This window comes from Lathyrus oleraceus, chromosome 5 (assembly GCF_024323335.1).
Source record: "Lathyrus oleraceus cultivar Zhongwan6 chromosome 5, CAAS_Psat_ZW6_1.0, whole genome shotgun sequence".
NCBI lineage: Eukaryota > Viridiplantae > Streptophyta > Magnoliopsida > Fabales > Fabaceae > Lathyrus > Lathyrus oleraceus.
In genome coordinates this window covers 91,746,375-91,771,086 of record NC_066583.1, presented here as the reverse complement: position 1 = coordinate 91,771,086, position 24,712 = coordinate 91,746,375, and the positions used below count along the sequence as shown (strand labels likewise).

At 38.0% G+C, this 24,712-nt stretch overlaps 1 protein-coding gene across 1 annotated transcript; it reads left to right on the top strand.

The window, feature by feature from the left end:
• The first annotated feature begins 3,107 nt into the window (after positions 1–3,107).
• Positions 3,108–3,584, top strand: LOC127078911 (uncharacterized). Its single transcript, XM_051019324.1, has one exon. It carries the CDS (start codon positions 3,108–3,110, stop codon positions 3,582–3,584), a length of 477 nt encoding a protein of 158 aa, XP_050875281.1.
• Positions 3,585–24,712: the final 21,128 nt, after the last annotated feature.

Below are 24,712 nucleotides of genomic sequence, written 5' to 3'. Positions count from 1 at the left end.
TTGCCGTTGATCCTATGTCCTTGGACCTCTAATTCCGTTTTGTCTTTGGTATCTTTAAACCAACATCTGGTTTTCGCAGTCATTTTCAAGTCCAATTGTTGTTGGCAAAATCCGTTAAAAGCTGGTTGTAGTCCATTGCTTACGGTCAGAGTCCAATTGTTGTTATTCCGGTGTCAGGTCATACATGAACCTGCTCTGAAGAGTTTTTTCTCTGTTTGTTCAATACTATTCAGGTCATATATGAACCTGCTGTTGAACCCTTATTCCGGTATCAGGTCATACTTGAACCTGTACTGAAGATTTTTCACTTTTGTTCAATACTATTCAGGTCATGTTTGAACCTGTTGTTGAGCTTTATTCCGGTGTCAGGTCATACTTGAACCTGTACTGAAGATTTTTCTCTGTTTGTTCAATCCTATTCAGGTCATATATGAACCTGTTATTGAACTTTTATCCATTATCAGGTCATATATGAACTTGTCGTTCAATCCTATTCAGGTCATATATGAACCTGTTATTGAACTGTTATCCATTACCAGGTCATATATGAACCTGTTGTTGAACCCTTATTCCGGTGTCAGGTCATACTTGAACCTGCTTTGAAGATTTGTTTCTCTCTGTTTGTTCAATCCTATTCAGGTCATATATGAACCTGTTATTGAACTGTTATCCATTACCAGGTCATATATGAACCTGTTGATACACTCTTTTTGATTTTTTTTCTGAGTTCGTTAGGTCACATCTGGACCGGCTGTCAGAACTTCTTGATATTCCCCCAGCATTGTCAGGTCATATATGAACCTGTTTTGTCGTGTTTTATTCCAGTATTGCCAGGTCATATCTAAACCTGCTGTGACATTTTTTTCTTATTCGGGTTTAGTAAGTCATGTGTGAACTTACTACCGAAATCCCTTGTATTCTAAGTGTCGTTTATCAAATCTCACTTTGAATACTCCCCAGTGTGTGTCTGATTCTCCAGCAAGACTGTTTCCCCAGCAAGTTGTTTTTTTTACCCCATTTGTCTGTCTCCCTGTGGATCATCAGTATCCCCCACATATTGGTCTGTCTAGTAGCATCTCCTGTCAAGGGTCCACCATATCCCTAGCAGGGAAGAAAATTAAAAAAGGAAAAATCATGCATCCATGCATATCATGCATATCATATCATGCATATCATATCATGTCATATCATATCATATCATATCATATCATATCACATCATGTCATAGGGATTCAGGATCAAAATCCGGGGCTTCTTAGTATTTAACCATCTCCCACTATGATCATATGAAGAGTGTCTTGCTTCATATTCTCTAGTAGAAGATACTTAAATAGGGGCAACTGTCATACCTCGATTTTGGTCCTGAATTTTTTCCATTTTTTTCATTTTTGTTTGGCACTTGGTCTAAGGTTCATTTGCATACATTCGTTCCCAAATCCATATTTTTGTTACACATTGGTCATTGTCTATGCCTTTTTGATCATGGTGCTTTTGATTATAAAATGGATTTTAATATCTTATTTTTTTATTATTTTGTATTTTTCAATTTGATTTTAATTTCGAATTAAGTTTAATTCCAATTGTCAATTTAATCTTAATTGTTTATTTTACTAATGATTCAAACTCTAATCGATTTTAATTTTCAAATGAATGTTAGAGTTGATATCCAAGTAATTTTAAATGAATTATAGATTAATTTGATTTTAATTTGATTTTTGCTGATTCGTTATTATTAATTAAATTGATATTCAAACTAATATTGGATTATTCCTAAAAATCCACATCCATTTTATAATCAAATATCCAATAACCCAACTCTATTTTTAAATCCATTTTTGTTTCAAACTATACCCAAAATCCACATCCATTTTCATTATCCATTTGGAACCAAAATCCATTTCATATCCATTTCGCATCCAAATCCATTCAATCATAAAAATTAACCAATTAACCCAAAGTTCATTAATCCAAAACAGTTATTCAAAAAAAACAAATCCCAATTCCAAAAGAGTTCCATAACAACAACATGCATCCCTGTTAATTTTCACAATTACAATTCGTAATCATACTCATTACAAACATGGATTTACAAAGTTTCAATAAAGAAATCCTAAAACCATTCATCAAAAGCGTGAACATGCTCTTGCTCCAACATTCACTACAGCAGAACTGAGGCGTTATATAGCCTATGCAAAGACTCTTAAACCAAAGCTAACGCCAGATGCAAGAAAACCACGGGTAGACTCGTATGTTGCTCTTCGTAGGGCTGATACAAATCCTGGCAGTAGGGTTGCATATCGTATGACAGTTAGGCAGTTGGAGGCTTTAATCAGGCTGCCGGAGGCCATTGCACGTTGTCATTTGGATAATCAGATCAAGATAGGAAGGAAGAAGCAGGCAGTGGAGATGGATGTTGATAACAGGAAATCAAAATGTCGATTAAGACACGCTTCTTCTTTCGTATCTGAGTTCTCACTTTCAGCCGTTCTTCACTCGAGAGTGATGCAAGTTTCTATGAAGAACAAGATCGTCACCAATCATTGGGCTTATCTTAACTGATGATGACTGGTTCACCAAAAATCACTTGTTCCACCAGTTGTCTGCTCGCAAGTTAAAATCAAAATTCTCTCACTCTGTTGAGGATGCAGTTATGTTACAGGGATTTGCTTCGCCGGGACTCCTTTCTTCGGTCTCGAAATCAAGTGGAAAGCCACTGTTTTATTGATGCAGCCTTTGTTCCTGCAAAATTTCAGCATCACAACAGTTCATTAATCCAAGATTAGCAGTCAATTCTGGTCGAAACCAGGCAAACACCAATGCGTCATCATCATCAAATATTTGGTGCATATCGGAAAGGAAAAATAGAAGATGGCTATAGTAGACAAGTGAAAAAACCAGAAGTTACAAATGAAATTAGAAAATCATAAGCCGTGAACACACCATGGTCATGATCAAATGTTATACTTACACTGGCCATATGCAAGGGTAGTCGCAGTTGGTTTATTGATCATCTGCATTACATCAATATCCTGCAATTCTGCACCAGTTTCTTTGAACGGATGCACAATACGGTGTCCATTATTACAGAATGATAAGTGGTATATCAGATGGATCATTTCGCAGCAGCTGAAGAACAATTAGCTTCTCAGAGACTTAGGCAAAAACTTGAGGAAGTGAATGTAACTGCTCAAACTCAGCTTGCCCCTGTTCAAGACCATGTCAACTACACTCTTCAGAAAGCCTATTTTAAATGTGCATATGAGTGCTTTGATAGAAGCAGAAGGCAGGAGGAGATAAGCCATTGTGTTGGAAATTGCAGTATTCCTATTACTAATGTGCAACAAACGTTTGATAATGAAATGGCAAAGTTTCAGGAGAAGTTGAATAGATCTTTGATGGTTTGTCAAGATAAGTACGAGGGAGCTAAGCTCCAGCAGAAAACCGGAGCTATGAATGTCATGGTTTCCTGTGCTGACGATGCAATTCAAGACAGCATTAAGATGTTGCCACTTCTGACTAACAAGTTGAAGACTTCTGCTTCATCACAGACAACACATACACAAAAGAGCAGGAGATTTCTTTGAGCGGCACAAGCTTGTTACAAGAGACAAAAGCTAACGAGATTGAAGGGATGGATGTCTACAAATTCCTTCACATGGTCAAAGGCAGTTAAAAATCAATGCTCCATTTAAGTCACTGCAGTAAAAAGAATAAGATTAATAGCAAAACAGTTAAAAATCCAGAAAATCCCAATTGAGCATAAGGACAAAAACGTAGAAGAAAGCAAAACCAAGTTTACCTGTTCCAACCCAAGCATCGATTAGGGCGACCGAACCCTGACCACCCAGAAAGGGGTTTTGCAGGATACTCTTTTGAGCTCCATATGCCATCCTGAAAACCCTAATTCGTGGAGGATAAATAGTGAAGGGATTAGTGAGGAGAGAGGGGGGGCTAGAATTCGAAAACGAAAATTGAGGCGGAAAAGAATCTCAAAAAAAACCCTAAATCCCAAAATCATACCTGGATTGAAGAAGCGGAGGAGTGTGTTTTGAGCTTCATCGTCTCCGTCGTTTTCGCCGAAGGTGAGCCTCTTTCGTTTTATTTCTCTTAAAACCTTGGACCCTTGCATTTTAGAGTGAGAGAGATTGTGTGGTACGCGAGAGCGATTGGGGACAGAGTGATTGAGCAAGGTTGAGAACGAGCGAATGGTGGAGAGATTTAGAGCATTGTGAGGTTAGGAACGGGATTGAGAAATCGTGAGCGGTGAGCAAATGAGGGTTCAGTGAGATTGGGAACGGAATTGAGAGACTGAGAGAGGAAGAGATCTGTCCCAGTTGAACGCTATTCCGTTTCATTTTCTTTTTTTATTATTTACTTTAAGTATGTTTAAAAACCATTTAATTCCATTTAAGTGACTTTTGGTTGTTTCCAGTAGATATTAATATTGGTGATTAACGATGATTCCTTTTTTTACCATTTCCAACTTATTCCCCTTTGGAAACCCAACAGCCAGGCGGCTGGGTTTTCTTTGGTAATCCAACAGACCTTTACTATTTATTATTTTAGTTTCTTTTTTCATTTTTTCCAATCTAGTATGGTTTATATATTTATGTTGTTATTTAAATGATAACTAATTATAAGCAGTCTAGTGGAGAGAGTGTAGATTCTAAGTCTTTAGTGGAGTGGGTTCAATACCCACATATTGCATTTTCTTTATTTCTTTTAGCATTCATTTTTTTTCTATGTTTGTGTTTTATTATAATTTCACCCATACTCGTAGTTGTATTATTGTTTAATAACACAAAAATCTGTTTTTTTTATTAATTTCATCATTCATTCAAAACCATTTTAAAACTATAAAAATCATTTCTTTTCTCGATTCAATATCGAGCCCATTTTCATACCCTTGTAAGTCGATTGCTTTTAAGCATCGCCATCAACCTCACATGGCTTACTCTTGGGCCTTCTTACAATGAGCTCTTAAGCAACATCAACTTAACTTTAAGTAATTTCAAACCTCGGTACTTTAATTGTTTTAATTTAATATTCAAATCTTTTTCTAAATAAAACGTGAAGAAAAAGATTACCTGGATGGAATGTACAGTCGTAATCCCGAATATTAGGCTCAAGCTGTAAGAGCTTGTAAGTCATAAATATTCGTCTTCTCGCCAAAATATCCGTAAATACCTCAAATTACCTTCTAAACAAAGCGTGAAGAAAAAGGTTACCTGGATGGAATGTCCAGTCGTAATCCCGAATATTAGGCTCAAGCTGTAAGAGCTTGCAAGCCATAAATATTCGTCTTCTCTTTAACACTCAAATATTCAAAATCATTTTCTTAATAAAGTTGGAAGAAAAAGATTACCTGGATGGAATGTCCAGTCGTAATCCCGAATATTAGGCTCAAGCTGTAAGAGCTTGCAAGCCATAAATATTCGTCTTCTCTCCAAAACACCTGTAAATATCTCAAACCATCTTCTTAATAAAGTTGGAAGAAAAAGATTACCTGGAGGGAATATCCAGTCGTAACCCCGAATATTAGGCTCAAGCTGTAAGAGCTTGCAAGCCATAAATATTCGTCTTCCCTCCAAAACATTCATAAGTTTTCGAATCATTTTCTTAGCAATATTGGAAAGAAACAGACTGCCTGGGTGGAATGTCCAGACGTAGTCCCGAGTATTAGACCCAAGCTGTAAGAGCTTGTAGGTCACAAGTACTCGTCTTTCAAACTTCAAAATACCTAATTCCTACCTTAATACGCTTTCAATAAAGATGGAAATGGAACATGGTGTATACCATGCACTCCTGAGACTAGGATTCGAGATGTATATCTCGCTCATCCAAGTTCTCGCCATCACTCAAAATACATCCAACCAATCAAACACTTTTCTCGCCGCCGTGCGATTAATCAAAAACCTTTTTCATAAACGAAAGGTATCTTGTCTTAAGTGATATAAAACAATGTTTCGGCCACGATTGTTGAGTAGAGATAAATGACGTTTTTCCGAATGTAGATCTATAAATCCGTTCAATGTGTGGTACGCGTCCACTCCTCATCTGTTTTGGGTAAAACGATGTTTTTGTCGATTAATACAATATAGCCTTCGCTAAAATCGACCAACAAACAAACATTTTTCTATCCAGAACTACGTAAGCCTTGATTTCTCTTTTGAGATACGTAGGAGCAGGATTTGTAAATCTTGTCAGGCCCACTAATAAAAAACTTAGGTTTAGTCCTTCGTTAAAAAAATCCAAAAACATTTCTTCTTTCTTCTATTCTTTCTTTCCCACCTAATAACTTGAAAAGCCTAATATTTTAACTAACACTAACGCACACAACTAACCTAATGGTTCCCGTTGAGTACAACGGACGTGAGGGGTGCTAATACCTTCCCCTTGCGTAATCGACTCCCGAACCCGGATATTGGTTGCGATGACCATATCTTATCCTTTCTTTTGTCTTGGGTTTTATCGATATTTCCCCTTTCCTTTTTAGGAATAAATAAAGTTCGGTGGCGACTCTGTTCAGTCCATCATTGCGAGCGTGCGATCGCGCTTCACTTTGTAGTCGTATCCCCCATTTTTTCGAGGTGCGACATTAGGTACCTGAAAAAAATCTAAACCAATCAGTACACAATGCAATCAACCAAACAGACAACAGTCATCAGGCAATAGTACACAATCAGACAAAGCATCAAGCATCAATGTGCAAGGCACAAGCTATTAAGCCACTTGGCCTCAAAGACTACAAAACAACTCAAGGTTAGCCAACATCAACCAATTAATCAACTCAAAGGAGTGGACCAATCCAACCATGGCAATGTGCTTCTTAACCTGAAATCCATAATCCAAACAGTGAGTCCAAACCACTAGGTCAAAGCCTAGGGTCAAAAATAGGTCAAACATTCAAAACAGAACATGAAATTTAACATGAATCAACTTCATTCAATCAAGAATACATTCCAAAAGGTCCCATATCAATATCATTAACCAAATGCATTTCATGAACCAAACATGGCAAGGTATGCAAGTTGTGACCACATTGTGACATCAGAAGAAATAAATGCACATTAAATCAAAAATGATTCAAATAATCTTGGAAAAATTCATGAGTAAACAGGACATACAACATGATCATCACACAGAAAATTAGGAGCATTGGACATCATTAGGCATGGCAATCACATAGCATAAGTCAAGACAAGCACAAGACAAGCACATGTGTGACACAAATTGTCACACCAAGTTAGCATAGGCATAAAACAGAAATGGTAATTGGTAAAAACCTCAAACCAAATCCAAAACAACACTCAACATGTCTAGAAGTAGTGTGCAAAAATTTAGAAGCATTGGATAAGAAACAAGCATCTTGTGATCAAATGAAGTTCAAGGCAATTTAAAAGCTCAAATGTGACCATCCAGAATGAAAAATCTCAAACAAATCATAAATGATCCAAAAAATTCCAACACAAATCATGATCAATCACAACATTCATATCAAGCATCACACAAAAAATCAGGACATTTGGAGATCATTTGGCATGTCAAACACATCATATAAGTTGAACATCAAAAGGTGTGACACAAATTGTCACACCTACTTAACATGATCATAAAACAGAAATGATAATTGATAAAAATACCAAATCAACACCAAAATGTCAAGCAATAAGTCTAGTTTCATCATGCAAACTTTCAGAATCATTGGATCAAAGACCAGCATTTCACAACATGATAACCAAGGCAAGGTCAAATATGCATACATGCTCACATACCCTAGCACAAAATGAAATTCAGCCAAGCACAATTTGTAAAATCATGATGATAAAAAACTAGAGAGAATCAGGATCATAATACAAAAAATTGGGATGAAATTGATGTATTTTTCTATTTTTTATGATTTTCCTAAGTTTGGTGAAAAAATTGAAATGAAATGTGACACATGAAATAAGAATTAAATGAAATAAAAATTTAAAATGAAAATGGTGCCAGCAATTGGATGAAACGCCGCGTTTCATTTAATTGGAAGAGGTCAACGCTTGGTCAACAAAATCCTGAGCCAATGAAATGCTAGCATGGAAACGACGTGGACCAATTGAAAACGTGCCCTAGGGAACACATGCAGACCACGGATAAACGTTGCAGAAGGATCAAAAACCGTGGCCAAATGAGAACATCATCTTCTTCATCGTGCTTCTCATGAACAGTAACAACATCAAGAACATTTGTTCCAGAAATCATAATTAAGCACATCAACATGTAGGTTATTCAACATAGATCAAAGATTCATGCATAGCTAAGCTTAACTCAAAGTAACAAGATCAAATTGAAGCAATCATCATTTATGCACAAAACTGTAAATCGACCTAACTAACTCAATTTTGCATGAAAATTTGTGATTCAAAGCTCAATTTAATCAGCACATCAAGATCTACAATATTATCATAATAATTTTGAGAAATGAGAGATTTGATTGGTGACCTCTTGAAGAGCAGAAGTTGGAATTCGTGTTGTCCAGGATTTGCAATGCTCCAAACTTCCTCTATGCAGCTTGTAGAGTTGATTGGATGAGAGATTAAAGTTCAATTGTGCACGAATCCTCCAGAATTTCAAATCACCATTGATGATTCATGCTTTGAATATGCTTCCATGTGCCACGATTCTCTTGAATTCTACCTCCAAACTTGCTCAATGATGCTTCAGAATGATGAATCAACCAAGAGAAATGCAATTTGTTTGAAGAAATTGAAAGAAAATTTGAGAGAAAAACTTGTGAATTTGAGATCTAGATCTGAAATTATGAGAGCTAATCCTGAAAACAGTTAGAGTTATGCTTATATACCTCCTCCTAATCATGTTTAATTAAGCTTAAACCAATTTGCAAATGGAATTAGTGAGTTATGGAGTGTTTTGGCAAATTTGGTTTTTCACCCTATGCATGAAATGCATGGTGAATAGTGCACGAAAATCTGATTCATTTCCACTTAAAATTTGATTTTAGAGCCAATGGTAATGGTAAAATGATCAAGCCATGCACCAATTTTGAATTTCAAATTTTCCCTCCAAAAATCCAAGAAATTATCAAATGATCAGGTGAATATAATTCATGTAATGCAATGTAGGATTTGGAAACTAGAGGTTAAGAGAAGAAAAATGCAAAAAGAGCCATCCAATTTGGAGCTTTAGTTGAGAAGTTATGTCCATTTGAATCTTCAAGTACACTTTGCCAAGTTTTAATCATATCTCCTTAACCACACATGAGAAATTGATGATCTTGGACTTTTTGGAAATGGGAGAGAAAGATATACAACTTTCATGTTCAACAAAATTTCATTTGAAGCTTTTTTAATCATGTAATGTTGAGTTGAAGTTGGATCAAAACCTTTCCATTTTTGGCAAGTTTGAATTATAGGTCACTTTCTATTTTTGGAAAGTTTTGACCTGACTTTAAATCCTTCAATATTGATGTTTGAAATGTCAAATGAGACTTGTTTGAACATGAATGAAGTATTTCTAATCACTTCCCACCTCCAAATCCAACAGTTGACCAGACAATTGACTTTTGTTGACTTTTGTGGGCCTCAGATGAATTGGTCATGTACTGAGGAGTTCTGAGCCTCAACCACTTGATGAAATAACTCCAAAATGAAACCCTAGCTTATACAAGCTCAATAAAATCACATGATGATCTCCATCTCATGAAAGACCTCATCTCCTTGCAAAACCCTGATTGGAAGAATGCAACTGATTAGGGTTGACCAGAGGTCAAAACCCTAATCCCAAGGCACATGATCAGGCACAATGAACCTCTTGGTGATGATAAGACCATGATGATGGTGATATACTCTGGCCAATAAGATAACACTCATCCTCCTTGAGGAACCAATAAACCTTAATTGAAGCACAAACCCTCAGATGGCTAGGGATCAATTCATGAGACCCTCAAGCTTGAATCTCTTAACCTCTCTATCTTCTGAGAAAGACTTAGGAGGATGACTTGCTTATTTCACATGATATGCAAAGATGTAATGCCTAAAGTCCTACAAAATGAAATGCAATATGCTAAGCTAGTCCCAAGAGAGGAGGGCAAATTTTGAGGTGTTACATATGTTAATGTCATTTGCCTTTTGCTCACTTGAGCATATAATTGTGTATATATCTTTTATGCTTGTGTTTTGTTTGTTTGTTGAGAACCAAATGCAAAAGAATTGGACAAAATGGACTTTGATATTAGGGCCTTACCCAAGCAAAATGGAGTTTTCATAGCAAATAGGCCTCATGCCTTTAGAGTGCTTAAATGTCAAAGAGCAACTAGGCCTCATGCCTTTAGAATGCTTAATGTTGAAGATGACTTTGAAAGGACCAACTTCTAAACTCCTTCTTGTCCATTCTTTATTTGTTTTATAGAAACTTTTGATGTGTGTGTTCTTGTGCTAGGGATTCCAACATTGAGCCAAATTGAGGAACCATTGCCATGAGCTTCTAAGAGAGAGAGATCCAAGATACATTGAGGAACTTTCCAAGAGCTTCATTTGATTGTTGATTGCTTGAGTTTACCATCATTGTGATTGCTTATTCCAAAGGATGGGAGCTACTTGGATCGTCAATATGATCTCAAGAGAGGAACTCCATTTGTGGTTTTGTTTCTTATCCCTCACCCCTTGTATTGCTTAGGACTTTAGCCATTCTTCTTCTTCTCTCCACTCTAACCCAAGCCAAAACTTTTTGTGCAAACATTTAACATTTGTTTTCAAACATTAGAAACCTAAGCCTTATGCTTTTGATCTTCAAGCTCTCTTTTCATGATACTTATTTTGAATTGAATCTTTAAGTCAACTTGGACCATTTTGTAAATACTTTTCATTGGTAAATATAACTCATTCAAATATCTTTTTGTGGTTTCAATGGCCACTTGCTTAATCAAAACTTTTCATAACCTTTAGCTATTAGGTTTGAGTTATCCTTGAGGTAGACGTAATACTCTCATATATCCTTAGTGATGGACAATGAGTCTTCCATGCTTAGTATAGGGTTAACCCCTCACTAGCATGTTGAAGTTATCCTTACATGGTGGATTTGTGGTTTTGGGATTGATTTTTCTCCCTTGGATAACAAAAGACCTTAAGACTTTTGGACCAATCAATTCACCAACTCATTTTGAGATTTTTACCCTGAACTACGAGGTTTTGATCCTAATCTTTTTTAAGATGGTACATAGGCAATGGGTTCATCCATTCAAACACAAAATGTAAATAAATTTGTATATTCTTCTCTCATCTCTTCAATCATGTTTGTACAAATAAATTTTCACAAAATACCAACCTTACAACAAATGTGAAAAGGGCTCCCTAGGAGTACCTAGGATGTTTTGGGTGCTTAAAACCTTCCCATTGCATAACCAACCCCCTTACCCAGATCTCTAACATTTTTACTAGTTTTTTATTTGATAAAACTTTTAGGTTTTTGTTCGCTTTCTAACCATTCCTTTGGATAAATAGAAGTGCGGTGGCGACTCGACTTGTATAGTTTACCTTGGATTTAGTCAATATCTCTAATGGTAACGAATACCCCGCTACACCTAGCCGTGTCAAACATACATAATATCAGACCTTCTTGTGTGTCTTTGCAATTTGAACTATGTTTGACAAATCCTTTCTACCCATTTCCCGGGCACTGTTAAACACAAATACTATCAGACCTTCTTATGTGTCTTTGTAAATTTGAATGTGTTTAACCAGTACCTCCGTGTGAGTCTGAACTTTGTGTTCAGTATTCACCCCCTCCTTGAAATACCGGACGGTGTTTGGGCCTTCCTTCCTTTTCTGGACGACTATGAAAAAAATAAATCCCCTCTGAGAACCCAGTACATGATGGGTCAATCCACATCCTTTCTTCCCCAACCATCACATCAAAGTCCAGGTTCCACCTAGCAAATCATTTCTTCCAGCATCTCCCAACCTTCTCCCCAACGGAAAACTGTTCTCAGCGCTTTCCAGCGAGTTTTGAAAAACGAAAAGAAAAAGAAAACTTTGTTTAAAAAAAAACAGAGACCTTATTGAAAAAAAAGAGAGGAAGTTTAATCATATTTCATCAGCATCATGCATCCCTAACCTTTCATAAATATCCATTGACCAGATAATACATTTAAATCCCCAGCAGAGTCGTCAGCTGAAGCGCCGCGAAAAATACAGAGTCGCCACCAGATTTTATTTATTCTAAAGGAAAGGGAAAATAGCGATAAAACTCCAAATGAGAGAAATGGTCTCGCAACCAAGAGCGGATTCAGAAGTCGGTTATGCAAGGGGAAGGTATTAGCACGCCTCACATCCATGGTACTCCATGGGAACCACTTGCTCGTATCAAATGAGTATGGATGTTTATTTATCTGTATGTTGCTTACTATCGGGAATGAGATGAGATAATGAGGTGGGGGAGAAAATGAGTTTTAATTTAGTGTGCTCGCAAAGGATTTGGGCCCTTGTGCCTACGTATCCTCATACGTGCAATAAAAAAGTTAGAGCTTCGTAGTTCGGATCACAAACGAAACATTTGTTGGTTGTTTTTACTGAACAATATTGACGTTCGCGTGCTACTTTTCACTTGCTTGTATACCCTTTCATGGGAGCAGGAAGTATTTGCTTGTTTGTGGTAAAGTGGATACACTTGGTTCGCACTCTAGCAGTTAAACATTACTTGCTAGCACATGGAGGCTTAAGCATCATTTACGGTAGAACGAAAGTAACACATTCTTATTGAAAGGTTTTGAAGAGAAAGCCCTAAGGCAAAAGATGATTTTATTTGTGGGGTAGATTTTATGTACGGAGACAAGCATCAGACCCTTGGCTAGATATAGTCAACGGTCCAATAACTCGGGAGTTGAGAGGACAATGTTGTCCTAACCACTCTTTTTCATCCAAAAAAGAGATTTGAATTGTGAAAAGAGTTTAGCAAGTCTAATCAATGGAACTTAGAGGGAGACAAGTATCTGGCCCTTGACTAAGTACGGTCAACGATCAGAGTACTTGGGAATTGAGAGGACAACGGAGTCCTAACTATTATTTTTCTCCCTCATAGCACCTAGATCTAACTTGTTTGAATCATGAGATGTTTTAATGGGGAAAGTCAAGTGTCGGGTCCTCAGGCTAGGTACGACCGACAACCCAATTACTTGAATGTTGTGTACAAACACATACACCCCATTTCGCATTCCAATTTGTCATGATCATGTTCTTGAATTTGGATTGTTATTTTCTCATTTGATTGATTTTGATCCTAACTCATGTTTAAATAGATTTTAACCATTAGAATTAATGCTCACTTTAATTTTCCATTTAATCAATTCATTTGGTTTATGATCATTTTGTAAATTAAAAATCCCATTTCAATTTAGGTGATGAATACATTGTATGTTTAGTTTCATTTGCCTTAATCATATGATAGATCTTTGATTACTTTTCATTGATTAATCGATTACCTTTTGAATCGATTTTAACCATTGAACATGCTTACATATTGTTGCATCATTCTCATTCATTTGACTTAATCTCATGCTAAACCGTTTGTTGCTTTGTGTTTCCGCATGCGATCTTGAGATTCAAGCTCACTCATAGCTAGCCATGCTCCTAACCATTTCATTCTTATTCAATAGCTTTGTATTGTTTGAAGTACCATGCCACTTGTATGCTTTAGGCATGGTACATAGTTTAATAGTTTGTAACTTGTATTTTCCTTTCATTCCCTTATGTTGTATTGTATGGATCCATCCCCCCATTATGGGTTAAATGTTCCCCCCATCCCGTGATCATGTAATAGCTTAGATTTATTGCTTTCTAGTTAATTCACCATGCATGTTAATAACCAAGATAAAATACAAAATGATAAACAAAGCATTTCAAAAGAAACAAAAGATACTTAATTCAACGTCAAGTTGTATTCCAAATAAAACTCACACCATTGCAACGTGAATGCTTGATCCAACATCAAGCATTCTCCATCTGTTCCATGATCCATTATCCATATCCCTCCTCTATTCCTTTCTCAAACCCATTCTATTATCTCTTCTCCATTCTCTTCTCAACCTTATTCCATATCTCACCTCCATTCTTCACACATACTATTTTCATAATAAATTCAAACACTTGATTCAATGTCAAGTACCTTTTTTAAAACATTTTCATAACAAATTGGAATGCGAAATGGGGTGTACATGTTTATACACAACATTCAAGTAATTGGGTTATCGGTCATGCCTTGCCTGAGGACCCGACACTTGACTTTCCCCCTTAAAACATCTAATGATTCAAACAAGTTAGATCTAGGTGCAATGAGGGAGAAAGAGAGTAGTTAGGACTTCATGGTCCTCTCGATTCCCAAGTACTCTGATCGTTGACCGTACTTAGTCAAGGGTCAAATACTTATCACCCTCTAAGTTCCAATGATTAGACTTGCCAAACTCTTTTCACAATTATAATCTCTTTTTTGGATGAAAAAGAGTGGTTAGGACAACATTGTCCTCTCAACTCCCAAGTTATTGGACCGTTGACTATATCTAGCCAAGGGTCTGATGCTTGTCTTCGTACATAAAATCAACCCAACAAATCAAATCATATTTTTCCTTAGGGATTTCTATTCAAAACCTTTCAATAAGAACGTGTTACTTCCGTTCTACCGTGAACGATGCTTAAGCCTCCATGTGCGAGCAAGTAATGTTTAACTGCTAGAGTGTGAACCAAGTGTATCCACTTTACTGCAAATAAGCAAATACTTTCTGCTCCCATGACAGAGTATACAAGCAAGTGAATAGTAGCACGCGAATGCTAATACTGTTCAGTAAAAACAACCAACAAATGTTTCATTTGTGAGCTGAACTACGAAGCTTTGACTTCCTTATTGCATGTATGAGGATACGTAGGCACAAGGGCCCAAATCCTTGGTGAGCACACTAAATTAAAACTTATATTCTCCCCCACCTCATTATCTCATTTCATTCCCGATAGTAAGCAACATACAGATAAATAAACATCCATATGCATTTGATACGAGCAAGTGGTTCCCATGGAGTACCATGGATGTGAGGGGTGCTAATACCTTCCCCTTGCATAACCGGCTTTCGAATCCTCTCTTGGTTGCGAGACCATTTCTCTCATTTGGGGTTTTATCGCTATTTTCCCTTCCTTTGGAATAAATAAAATCCGGTGGAGACTTTGTATTTTTTGTGGCGCTTCACTAAGTAATTTGTTTTCATTAATTTTATAGAAAAATCCTTCTCCTTTGCCTAAGGGATAAGTGAACATTGTCGGGCATTTTCTTATTATCATCAATAAAGTACAATTTTATTCATTCGTATCTATGATGTTTTATTTTTACTTTTTTCTTTTTTTGAAAATGGTAATCACAAAAAACATAAATAAATAATAATCCTTCCATCTACATAATATTTGTTTGCACTCCACTTCTCTAAAATCAAAATATCAAACCATTATGCAGGTTGGTTCTCAAACCCATTGAATATAATGATCTTACTCCCTCTCCAAATCTTGATTGTCTCGTGTTTGAAGTTGAGGAAGAGATTGATGATGAATAAGTATCTGATGAGTTATCCCATCTGCTTGAGCATGAGGAAAAATCCATTCAGTCGTTCGAAGAGCAGATTAAATTAGTCCAGTTGGGCTCCAATGATGATGTGAAGGAAGTCAAGATTGGGTCTCAATTATGTCCATGAGCTAAGAAGGGGTTGGTTGATATTCTTCGAGAATATTCTGATGTGTTTGCTTGATCCTATCAAGATATGCCCGATTTGGATTCTGAGATTGTGGAGCATAGATTTCCTTTGAAGCTAAAATGCCCGCCGATCAAGCATAAGTTGAGAAGAACTCGTCCTGATATGGTAGTGAAGATTAAAGAGGAAGTGCAGAAACATATTGATGTTGGTTTTCTTGTTACCTCCGAGTATCCGCAGTGGGTGGAAAATATTGTGCATGTTCCTAAGAAAGATAGAAAAGTCCGCATGTGTGTTGATTATAGAGATTTGAACAAAGTCAGTCCAAAAGATGATTTTCCTCTGCCACACATTGATATCTTGGTAGACAATATAGCTAAATTCAAAGTCTTTTCATTTAGGGACGGATTTTACGGTTATAGTCATATCAAGATGGCACTAGAAGATATGGAGAAGACCACGTTCATTACACCCTAGGGAACATTCTATTATAGAGTGATGGATTTCAGTCTAAAGAATGCTGGTGCAGTATACCAGATAGCTATGACCACTCTTCTTCATGATATGATGCATAAATAGATTGAGGTCTGTGTTGATGATATGATTGCTAAATCAAGTGATGAAGAAGGACATGTTCAGCATTTGTTGAAGTTATTCCAGCGTTTGAGGAAATATAAACTCCGCTTGAATCCCAATAAGTGTACTTTTGGTGTTCGTTCTGGTAAGTTGTTGGGCTTTATTGTCAGCGAGAAGGGTATTGAGGTTGATCCCGCCAAGGTCAAAGCAATACAAGAGTTGCCTACACCCAAAACTGAGAAGCAGGTCAGAGGTTTTCTCGACCGCTTGAACTACATCACAAGATTTATACCGCATATGACTGCCACATGTGCACCTATATTCAAGCTTCTTCAGAAAGACCTGTCTTGTGATTGGACCAAAGATTCTAGGAAGCTTTTGATAGTATCAAAGAGTATCTAATTGAGCCTCTAATTTTGTCTCCACCTATTGAAGGGAAACCTTTGATCATGTATTCGACTGTGCTTGAAGAAAGTATGGGTTGTATTCTTAGTCAGCAAGATGAGTCTGGAAAGAAAGAATATGCAATTTACTACCTCAGTAAGAAGTTCACTGACTATGAGACGTGGTATTCTATGCTTGAGAAGACATGTTGCGCATTGGCTTGGGCTGTTAAGCGTCTGCGCCAGTATATGTTGAATCATACTACCTGGTTGATATCCAAGATGGATCTAATCAAGTACATTTTTTAGAAGCCTGCTTTAACTGGGAGGATCGCCCGTTGGCAGATATTGTTATCTGAGTATGATTTTGTACTTGAAGATGAAAGATTATGATGAACCATTGCTTGAAGAAGGGCCAGAACCCGGTTCCCGTTGGGGCATGGTATTTGATGGAGTTGTTAATTTCTATGGTAATGGCATTGGGGAAGTGATTATTACTCCTCACGGAACTCATTTTCCATTTACAACTAGATTAACCTTCAAGTGTACAAATAATATGGCTGAGTATGAAGCTTGCATCATGGGGCTTAAGGAAGCCATTGATCTGAGAATCAAATACCTCGACGTCTATGGAGATTCAGTCCGTTCTATTGCAAAGAGGTAACTGCCTAAGACTCGATTCAGCGAGCTGCGACACCTACTGCTAGGACGTTGAACACACTACCCACCCTCCTTTGACACAACTGATGTCCTCTTTTGTAAGTCCATGTTCAGATGGCAATCCTTAACCCCTAGTGAGCCAAACTACGTTTTGCTCTGATTCTCATTCCAGATGAGATACGTAGGAATAAGATGCGACGTCTTACCGAGCACACTTCTCTTTAACCCATAGGTAGCCGAGCTACGAAGACTCTGATTCTCATACTCAGATGAGATACGTAAGCAGTGGATGCGACATCCTTGCGAGTCATTTTCTTTTAACCTTCCTTTTAGTAAATAGTACTTTAGATATACCTACACCCTTTAGACTAGAACAACACTTATGAAAAGGGCTCCCTAGGAGTACCTAGGATGTTTTGGGTACTTAAAACCTTCCCATTGCATAACCAACCCCCTTACCCAAATATCTGACATTTTTACTAGTTTTTGATTCGATAAAACTTTTAGGTTTTTGTTCGCTTTCTAACCATTCCTTTGGATAAATAGAAGTGCGGTGGCGACTCGACTTGTATGGTTTACCTTGGATTTAGTCAATATCTCTAATGGTAACGAATACCCTGCTACAACAGTAGATATCACCTAGGACTAGGGATACCCTGTATGAACCATAGTATTCTTGATATTATACAGCTTAACTTTACCCTAGTTGGATATGGACATGGAAATTAGGGTAAATTGATTAAAGGTTTTCTCACCAAGGACTTGGGAGAAAATACCCTTAAGAACTGATAGTAATTGATATTTATTGATGCAATAGTGACTCAGAGTTGTTACAGGGATAAATCATACACCTTCCCTGGCATTGTTCCTTTTTCTCTATAAACCCTTATTTTCATCCTTCTTTACCTTTACTTTTATTATTACATTTTTACACCTAAAAACCAAATTAATACTTTTTGTTTAATTGAATGATAATTTAAACTCAACATTAACTTGCAGTCCTTGAGATCGACATTCGGGGAATTTCCCCATTATTACTATAAAAGGCAAAATAGTACACTTGCTATTTTCCCGATCAAGTTTTTGGCGTCGTTGTCGGGGACTGCCAAAATATAGAGTTTAATTTTAATTTCAATTAAAACTTTGTTGCTCTGCAATAAAATTATTTTTGTGTCATTTATAATTTACTAATTTGTGTATGCGAGGAGAACCCTCAGCTGAATTTACGCAGAGATCGAGAGAACCCTTCACCGAAGACGCAGAGAACAAAGAGTGGATTCTACAAAAGAAAGTACCTCTGATCACTCAGAAGTAAAGGAACCAATGGTTGAAGTTCCTCCAATTCCACCTCCTCCACCTCCGGAAAGACTCCAGGGTGACTATGGAGGTGCAAATGCACCGGGTGGTCGACTGACCATTGTCAACCAACCGATGAATGTGACAAATTTTCAACTACATCCTAGCACGATCAATCAATTGGAAAGAAAACCTTTCACCGGAAAGGTTAATGAAGATGCCAACAAACACCTGCAAAGATTTCTGACCATGAGCACCATCTTGAAAATTGATGGTCATACTGATGAAGCAAAAAAATTAAGAATGTTCCCGTTCACTTTAGCTGAAGACGTGGAAGAATGGTTCTATTCTCTTCCTGTCGGCAGTATCACATTCTGGGAGGAGATGGAAACTGCATTCTTAAATGAGTACTTTCCAGCATCAGTATTCTTGAGAAAAAGGTATGAAATTCTTAATTTCAAACAGAAGGATGGTGAATCATTAGAAGACGCTTACAAAAGATTCAAAAGGATCTTAGTAGCATGTCCAACTCATAATATGGATCAGACCGAACAAATGCAGATGTTCGTTAATGGGATGAAAATAAAAACAAAGTAGTTGATTGATACAGCAGTCGGTGGCTCAACCAATTTCTCAACAGCCATTGGTATCAAGAGGATTATTGAAGCAATAGCTGCCAATGAGCATCTAGAGCTATACGACTGGTGTACTAGTCAGCCAGAGGGGGTGATTGATCTAAAATTATAGACAAATAAAATCTGTCTGGAAGACACAGTTGCTACCGAAGTAGACAAAAAGCTAAAAGCGATGAATATAGGTACTCAACAGATAGCGCAGGTTCAACCAACCCAGGCTAACACTTGTGAAATTTGTAATGGACCTCATCACACGGTATATTGCTTTGCTACTCCCCAACAAATTGAAGAGATCAAATTCTTGAAGCAGAATAATCCTTATTCTAACACTTACAACCCAGGTTGGAAGACTCATCCAAACTTCTCCTGGAAAGATCAGAGAGGGAATGCTCTACAACAAGGTACAGGGCAATATCAGACTCAATATCAACAACGGCAGCAACAACGGGCACCTAAAAAGGCTGAATGGGAAATTGCCATTGAAAAGTTAGCAACCCACAACATACAGTTTCAAGAAGAAACAAGGACTAATCAGAAAAACACCACGGCCTCCATTAAAAATCTTGAAGTACAAATGGGACAAATATCATAATAGTTAGCTTCAAACTCTCAAGCCCCGGGTACCCTACCTAGTGGTACAGTGAAAAATCCGCGGGAACATAACATTATGAACACTGTCACAACCCGAAGTGGAAAGTCAACAGAGGAAAATGATATAGAAAAAGATGGATCGATAGAGGTGGATTTAGAAATCAAGGAAACAAAAAACCAAGACGAAGAAGCAATACCACCTTCTGTCAAGGAGAAAGAGAAGGTTCCCAAACCAGTAATCAAACTCCCTTACCCTCCAAGACAGAAAAAGAAAAATCAACATGAAAAGAATTTTGAGAAGTTCCTGGAAATGTTCAAAAAACTCGAAATCAACATCCATTTTTCTGAAGCATTGGAACAAATGCCAATATATGCCAAGTTCATGAAAGACATAATCTCCAAGAAGCGTTCCACTGATACGGAACCGATCATCGTAACTGAAACATGCAGTGCCCTTCTCCAAGGCATGAAAATCCCAGTGAAAAAGAAAGACATGGGATCGGTTACTATTCCATGCACTATTGGTGATAGAAAATTCAAAAAGGCTCTGATTGACTTAGGAGCAAGTGTAAGCTTGATGCCACTGTCCATCTATAAGAAATTAGGCATCGACTTTGTTCAAGATACTCGAATGACACTTCAGTTTGCGGATCGCTCTGTGAGGCGACCCTATGGTATTGTGCAAGATGTTCTTGTAAAAATTTTGACAAGTTTGTTTTCCCAATTGACTTCGTCATTCTGGAAATGCCGGAAGATGAGAAGATTCCTCTCATATTGGGAAGACCTTTCTTGGAAACAGGACGGTGTATGATAGACATTGAGGAAGGAACTATGACCCTCAAGGTCTATGATGAAGAGTTAAAAATAGATGTGAGGAATACAATGCAATACAAAGATGATATCGACACAAGCAACACTATAGAGATAATCGACCAAGTAATTGCTCAAGAAAATGAACAGCATAGACCCCAGTCACCACTAAACTGGGTCTTAAGCTTATCCATTTTTTAAAGTAATGAAGATGAAGGAGAGTCTGAGGTGCTTGCTATGATGGAAAAACAACCTGAATGGATTAGATCTAGACCGCACCGGTGGGAAGATCTAAGACCACCACCATCAGATGTCACTAAAGAACCAAAAACAAAGGTGAATCTGAAGCAGTTACCAACGAATCTGAAGTATGTATTTCTAGACACTGAAAAAAATGCCCAGCTATCATCAATGCTAGTCTACAGAATGTCCAAGAAGAAGAACTCATTCAAGTGCTAAAAAAATTCAAGGGTGCAATCGGATGGGTAATTGAGGACTTAAAAGGTATAAGCCTGACCGTTTGCATGCACAAGATCTTAATGGAAGATGATCACAAACCGGTAGTGCAACCACAACAAAGACTTAACCCAGCCATGAAAGAAGTGGTACGCAAAAAAGTTGTAAAACTCTTAGATGTGGGCCTAATCTACCCTATCTCCAGTAGCTCTTGGGTAAGTCCAGTCCACGTGGTACCAAAAAAGGGGGCACGACGATAATAAAAAATGAAAAGAATGAGTTGATTCCAACCCGAACTGTTACAGGTTGGAGAGTGTGCATCGATTACAGAAGACTAAACGTGGCAACAGGGAAGGAACACTTCCCGTTACCATTCATTGATCAAATGCTGGAAAGGTTAGCCGGACACGATTACTATTGTTTCCTAGACGGTTACTCGGGGTACAACCAGATTATTGTTGCCCCTGAAGACCAAGAGAAGACTGCATTCACATGCCCCTATGGTATTTTTGCTTATAGAAGAATGCCATTTGGATTGCGCAACGCACTGGCCACCTTTCAAAGGTGTATGACTTCAATCTTTGCTGACATGCTCGAAAAGCATATGGAAGTATTTATGGATGACTTTTCAGTATTCGGTTCTTCATTTGATAATTGTTTGACTAACTTGTCACTTGTGTTAGAAAGATGCCAGCAAACAAATTTGATCCTGAATTGGGAAAAATGTCACTTCATGGTACGGGAAGGAATAGTCTTGGGACACAAGATCTCCAACAAAGGTATCGAAGTGGACATAGCAAAAGTGGAGGTAATAGCAAATTTACCACCACCGGTAAATGAAAAAGGCATCTGAAGCTTCTTAGGACATGCGGGTTTCTACCGTAGATTCATAAAAGATTTCTCCAAGATTGCCAAACCACTGACCAGTTTGCTGGTAAAAGATACCCCGTTCTTATTTGACAAGGAGTGTAAGCAAGCCTTCGAGGCCTTGAAGAAGGAGCTGGTGTCAACCCCCATAGTTATTGCCCCCGATTGGTCTCTTCCTTTTGAGATAATGTGTGATGAGAGTGATAATGCAGTGGGGGCAGTACTAGGGCAACGCAAGGAGAAGCTTTTGCATGTGATCTATTATGCAAGCCACGTACTAAACCCTGCTCAAATGAACTATGCAACCATAGAAAAAGAACTCTTGGCGGTAGTATACGCGTTTGACAAGTTCAGATCCTATCTGCTGGGATTAAAGGTAATTGTGTATACTGACCATGCTGCTTTAAAATATCTTTTTGCCAAACAGGAATCAAAGCCAAGGCTACTACGGTGGATCCTACTACTACAAGAATTCGACCTGGAAATCAAAGACAAAAAGGGTAGTGAAAACACTGTTGCTGATCACTTGTCTCTGATGACTCCGATTCAAGAAACAGAAGAAACACACCCCATCAAAGATGAGTTCACAGACAAACATATTCTAGTCGTTACGCATATCCCATGGTTCACCGATTACGTGAACTTTGTGGTAGGTGGACTGATACCTGATGACTTTGACTCTAACAGAAGAAAAAAGTTTTTGCATGATTGTAGGTTCTATGTGTGGGATGATCCATTCCTTAACAAAAAGGGATTAGATGGCCCGGTCAGGAGATGTGTTCCAGAGGAAGAGTAGAGGGACATCTTAAAAGCCTGTCATAACTCAGAATATGGAGGACAGTTTAGCGGAGACAGAACCGCGGCAAAAGTCCTTCAGTCAGGATTGTATTGGCCTACACTGTTCAAAGATGCACAAGTAGTGGTAAAAGAGTGCGACAGATGTTAGAGAACAGGCAACATATCCAAAAGAAACTAGATGCCTCAGAATGCCATGTTAGAGGTCGAACGGTTCGATGTGTGGGGGATAGATTTTATGGGATCCTTCCCACCGTCCTTTGGAAAGCAATACATTCTGGTTGTGGTTGACTATATGTCGAAATGGGTGGAAGCAGTTGCACTTCCCACAAATGATGCAAAAGTGGTAATCAATTTCCTAAAGGTTTGTATCTTTGCACGGTTTGGGGTACCAAGAGCACTGATTAGTGACAAATGTACCCACTTCCTAAATAAGTTGATGGAGAACCTACTGCAGAAATACAATTTCAAGCATAGAATCGCCACACCATACCACCCCCAGACTAGTGGACAGGTTGAGGTATCCAATCGGCAAATCAAACAAATCCTAGAAAATACCGTTAGTGCCTCACGAAAAGATTGGTCAATCAAGCTCGATGACGCACTCTGGGCATACCGAACAACGTTCAAAACACCGATAGGTATGTCCCCGTATCAATTACTTTATGGTAAAGCTTGTCATCTACCACTCGAACTTGAGCATAGGGAGTTCTGGGCTACCAAATTCCTCAACTATGATCTTTCCAAAGCGGGTAAATCTCGGATCCTCCAATTACAAGAGCTGGAAGAATTCAAAAATCGAGCATATGAGAATGCCAAGATATACAAAGAGCAAACCAAAACCTGGCATGACAGGTGCATTCAGAAGAAAGACCTTCATGAAGGACAACTGGTTTTATTATTTAACTCAAGGTTGAAGCTATTCCCAGGGAAACTAAGGTCACGATGGTCGGGACCCTTTGAGATACAGAAAGTATTTTCACATGGAGCCGTTGAACTAAGAAATCCGGCAAACAGAGACACGTTCAAGGTGAATGGGCAGAGAGTTAAACCGTACATACAAGACCAGGAGGGTGGTCCAATCGATAAAATCCGTCTCACCTAAGCAGACAGAGGACCGTCGAGCCATGCGATGATTAAACGAAGCGCTTCATGGGAGGCAACCCACACTTTTTATATCTAATTAGTTTTGTGTGCTTGTAGGTTTATACAGGAGATCTACAAGGAGGGAACATTACATCAACAAATGTCTAAGTCATGAAAAAGAACGATCAACATGGCCAGAGGTACCAGCAGTTGAACCGGAGAGAAAGCCTAAAAACGACCAAAAAGGACAGCCTGACACGGCCACCCGTGTCAGGAGAGGGAAAAGCAAACAAGAAAGATGGAAAATAGTGGCCTGACACGGGCCGTGTCAGGAACACTGAAAGAAACAGAATTTTTTGTTTTATCAACAGTAGCCTGACATGGACGGTCGTGTCATCTGGAACGGCCCGTGTCAGGAGCACTGAAGATTAATTCTAAACCACGAGGAAACTAGCTGCCTAACACGGCCACCCGTGTCAGCTGACACGGCCATGTCAGGCAGGCGGAAAATTTGAATTTTTTTTAAAATTTTGAATTTTTGTGGGATTCACCCACTCACACCATCATTAACCATACCTTTTCCCCCTTAACCTTATCATTATCAGATTTTTTCCTTACAACTCATTATTCTCTCTCATCATTCTTCATCTCTTTCTCTCAAAACCTTTCAACTTCCATTAAAACTCATAAACCTCACCACCTAAAACATTCCATAACCCCCATTTCCACTCACCTATCGCCAAAACACCCTTCACTAATATTACTCCACTCGTCGTCCCGGTCCTAACCACGATTTCAGATTTTCCTAACTCAAGAGTTCAAATAATTTTTATTTTTTG